The sequence below is a fragment of the Bactrocera tryoni genome, chromosome 4, assembly GCF_016617805.1.
Source record: "Bactrocera tryoni isolate S06 chromosome 4, CSIRO_BtryS06_freeze2, whole genome shotgun sequence".
NCBI lineage: Eukaryota > Metazoa > Arthropoda > Insecta > Diptera > Tephritidae > Bactrocera > Bactrocera tryoni.
This window is the reverse complement of record NC_052502.1, coordinates 40,726,661-40,730,873: the sequence shown is the minus strand read 5'-3', so window position 1 is coordinate 40,730,873 and position 4,213 is coordinate 40,726,661. Positions and strand designations below refer to the sequence as shown.

The window sequence follows — 4,213 nt, the reverse complement described above, 5'->3', positions numbered from 1 at the left end:
GGCATACACGCACCAATTATTGTACCAATTTCATCGAATTGTACAACTGATTGTTACGTATATGGGGCAGTTGTATGAGTTGTACCAACTGATTTGTTGAAAATCAACATTTTTTGATATTTTGTCAAGTTGGTTGTATTAGTTGGATCGTGTTTGGGTTGGTTGTGCGATTTCAAACGATTTCGCCATTTTATTTCGGCTGTCGAAGAGAGCGCGGCATATATAATAAGTAAAGCAACAACTTCCGAACTCATGTTTAAGCAACGAAGTGAATATTCAAAATGAAGTTGGCCTCAAAATTGTATTAAAAGTTGTGTCGTATGTAGCGATTTCTAGCCCAACTCAATCAACCAACTAATTGTTGTGTGTATGCCTTCCATAAGGTACAAGTTTATTAATCTTCATTCACTGACATTCGCAAATGTGACAAATATTTTGTGATAATTTGACATTTGTAAAAGTGGTCGTAAGATGTTTGGTTTTTTATTGTGATATGAATATCAAATCAGTATTTTATTAAAATATTAAAACAATTTATTAAAAGTATACAGAGCGAGTTAATTTAATATTTAAGCGTCTTGCGAATATCTGCAAGTTTTGAAGAAATGGCCTCAGAAGTTGAAACTCCAGAAGTGCAAGAGAAATCTAAAAAGCCTTCAGGTAAGCCCCTAAGAATATAAAAAATAAGAAATTGGAAGGGTTTTGTAACGCTAAGCAATGACTAATTCTATTGATTACTTGGATCAATAATGACTACAACTGTACATACATATGTATGTAGATATTTAAAATTTGGTTAATAAGAATTAAAAGACTTATTCACATGAAAATAAATATTCTTCCATATTAGATTCGGCTTTTAAGCAGCAGCGGCTTCCTGCATGGCAGCCAGTGCTAACGGCTGGCACTGTATTGCCAACATTTTTCGTAATTGGAATTCTGTTCATACCTGTAGGAGTGGCATTGCTATACTTTTCAGATGAAGTTAGCGAATTTGTTTACGACTATACCAACTGCAAAAGGGTTGGATATAACATGACCTGTGCAGAATATTTGACTACTAATTACAATGGATCTTGTAATTGTGAAATTGAATTTGAACTACCAAAGCAATTTACAGTAAGTATTCAGAACTCTGAATTAAATTAATGCTTCTACAATTAGGAATAAACAATCTAAAGAGTTACAATACCAATTATAATTAGTTGGGAGGTTGTTACAAAATATATGTAATAGTTTTGCACACTTAATGTTTTTGTAGCACCTAATGCCAATGAAGATAGTTATATCGTTATATATAAATGAGGAGGATGACAAGACGAAGAAATCATACTGTTTATCTGCCCGTCAGTCTGTGCAAGCAATAACTAGAGTAAAAATTAAAAAATGTTTGTCCTTAACGCTATAGGAAAATGTCTTTATGCAAGCACCTATAAAGTGCTATAACAAAGTTCCAAAATAAGACTAAACTGTAATGTACTTTAGAGGGTCGGAATAGTAGGGGTCACCATTGGACTTCTTATTAGTTTTAATGTATATATCTCACAAACTCCCTAAAGCAATATCAATCAAAACTCGGTGAGAAAATAGGTGAAATCGGATTGTAACAACGACAGTACCAAAATATATCGTTTAAGTTTAAAACTATTGAATTAATTGTACAGCCAAGAAATCAGCAACTAAAAGTTGGTGAAGTTTCATACTTCAGGAACGACAAGACTACAACTACTTCTTCTATAACAAATTTTTTAAATATATTTAATCCTTTAAATTAACCATATCAACATTTTTGATATATTATTTTAAAGAAGTTAAGTGGACACCTTTTCTTAAACGTAATGTGCTTTATCGCCGAATATGAATCAAATCGGTGTACACCTTGATCTGAATCTGTTTGACCTTTTCCTGGTTTACCCACAATATTAAATTTTGCTGCTATGGCTTGATTTTATATGATATATTTCTCATATCAGTAAATTATGTTGATTTCATTATAAATATTTCGGACATGAAGTAAAATGTACTAATGAAACCAGTGTGTTTATGACCTAAAATACCTACATAAGTGAATAAGATATCAAACCTGATTGTAATTCATTGGCCGCAATTTTACGGTGGTGTTGTACCGAAAATCGTTTTTGTTTTAAGAAATCAAAGCTTTAGACCCATTTAATTTTAAATTTTTTTAGATTTGTTTAAAAGCCGAAAGTTATTAACTAATTGTATGATTTAATAACTTTCAGGGAAACGTTTATATGTATTACGGCCTTAGTAATTATTATCAGAATCATCGCCGTTATGTAAAGTCTAGGGATGATGAACAGTTATTGGGCCGCTTGTCGTCAAGTCCATCGTCAGATTGCATACCATTCGCTTATGTTGAAGAAAATGGTGGAGATATACCTATTGCGCCGTGTGGAGCCATCGCTAATTCGCTTTTCAACGGTTAGTAGTAGGCATGTCTTCTTTATTTTAAATATTTGCTAAAATTGATTTTTTATTTTCATACCTAGATACCTTAAAACTGAAATTCGATGGAAAAGAAGTGCCACTACTTAATACCGGCATTGCCTGGCCCTCCGATAAAAACATTAAATTTAAAAATCCACCAGGAAATTTAACTGTGGCACTACAACACTTTAGTAAGCCAAAGTTTTGGCAAAAAGAACTTTGGGAACTGGACCCTAAAAACCCTGACAATAATGGATTCCAAGTTTGTTACAATTCCTATTATGATAATAATATATCTACATACATTTGCTTATAGAATGAAGATTTAATCGTTTGGATGCGTACAGCAGCTTTGCCCAGTTTTCGTAAACTTTATCGACGAGTTGACCATTCCAAATCAGGTTATCAAAATGGTTTGAATAAGGGTTCCTATACACTTGAAGTAGTTTATCGTATGTACTAAATACCAATTCCCTTAAGTATATGTGATATAATAAGTATATTTATTTAATTTTTTTTATCGTGGTTAGAATACCCTGTGACGTCATTTGATGGTTCTAAGAAAATGATTTTATCGACGACGTCTCTACTTGGCGGTAAAAATCCATTCCTTGGCATTGCATACATTGTTGTCGGATCCATATGTCTAGTGCTTGGTGTAGCATTGTTATTCATACATATCAAATGCAGCAAGAGGTAAATATAAATACACAAAACCACTCTAGGTAGAGATGTTGACCTCTTATCCATTCTATTTAGTTAACATGTAAAAATAAACAAAAAAAATAAAAGCTTTTCAGATAAAGTAAAATGCATTATTCACAATAACTTATTAAACATTTTGTATTTCAGCACTACGGAAATGATCAACGTTAATCCGCGCACACCCTATTCGTAATCGCAGCACAATTGAGCGAGCCTGAGGTCGCTGTAATGCTTATCTCAAATTAATTTTGATGTATGGACGTAGTTTGAGGCTTTAAAAGGCAATACATAGTTAATATAAATGGTTTAAAGCTATAATTAGCATAACTGTAGAACATTCAAGTTTGCGAAATTTGTTAATATTTATTCATTCTTTCACTTTCATTTATTTTCAAACTACATACATATGTAGAATTTTCTAAATATCTTTACCTAAATTATTCTTTACACGACGATTTTGTTTTTGTTTTTAATTGTACCTGTTTACCAATGTAGTCCTCGCTTAAAATATTTTAATAAAATAATTAACGAAATAAAAATATGTATCCCTATTTCCATATGTTCAGGTGCGAATTAAACTAGTCGTTTTCACTTTTCGCAAATTGGCAGAGAGGGAGGAAAGTACTGTAATGTATACGGTTTAAAATAAAAATTTTCTAATCAAGAAAATATAAGATGTTGCGTTTGTTCGTGGAGAAACGGTTTTTTTTGGAATTGCCTATTAAGTCGAAATTAATATATTCTACAACGGCAATAGGAGATATGAAAGGTTGGATGGTGATGGCTTTTTCTGGGACAGTGGCGCTATGTGTCGATATAAGAACTGAATCAACTTCTTGCCACTGTTTTCATTAGCTGACCTTATATGGGTAATATATTCCCTTCAGTATTGATTATTGCAACCTATACTTCGTATAATTTTCTGGGGTATTCATATTCCCCATAGTCACTTTATAAGCAGTTTCGTATAATTCACTATGATATATGTACATATGTACATGTGTATAATAAATTTCAGAAACTTGGCTCCGTGAAATAAGTATAACCTGGTCTGTTA

General features: G+C 32.2%; 1 protein-coding gene across 1 annotated transcript; it reads left to right on the top strand.

Moving 5' to 3' along the window:
- The first annotated feature begins 453 nt into the window (after positions 1 to 453).
- LOC120775544 (cell cycle control protein 50A) lies at positions 454 to 3,697 on the top strand. The gene is made up of 7 exons (XM_040105769.1): positions 454 to 660; positions 851 to 1,119; positions 2,244 to 2,445; positions 2,514 to 2,713; positions 2,768 to 2,903; positions 2,982 to 3,147; positions 3,304 to 3,697. The coding sequence occupies exons 1-7, from the start codon at positions 606 to 608 to the stop codon at positions 3,347 to 3,349; spliced, it is 1,074 nt and encodes a 357-aa protein (XP_039961703.1). The 5' UTR covers positions 454 to 605; the 3' UTR covers positions 3,350 to 3,697.
- The last annotated feature ends 516 nt before the right edge of the window (positions 3,698 to 4,213 follow it).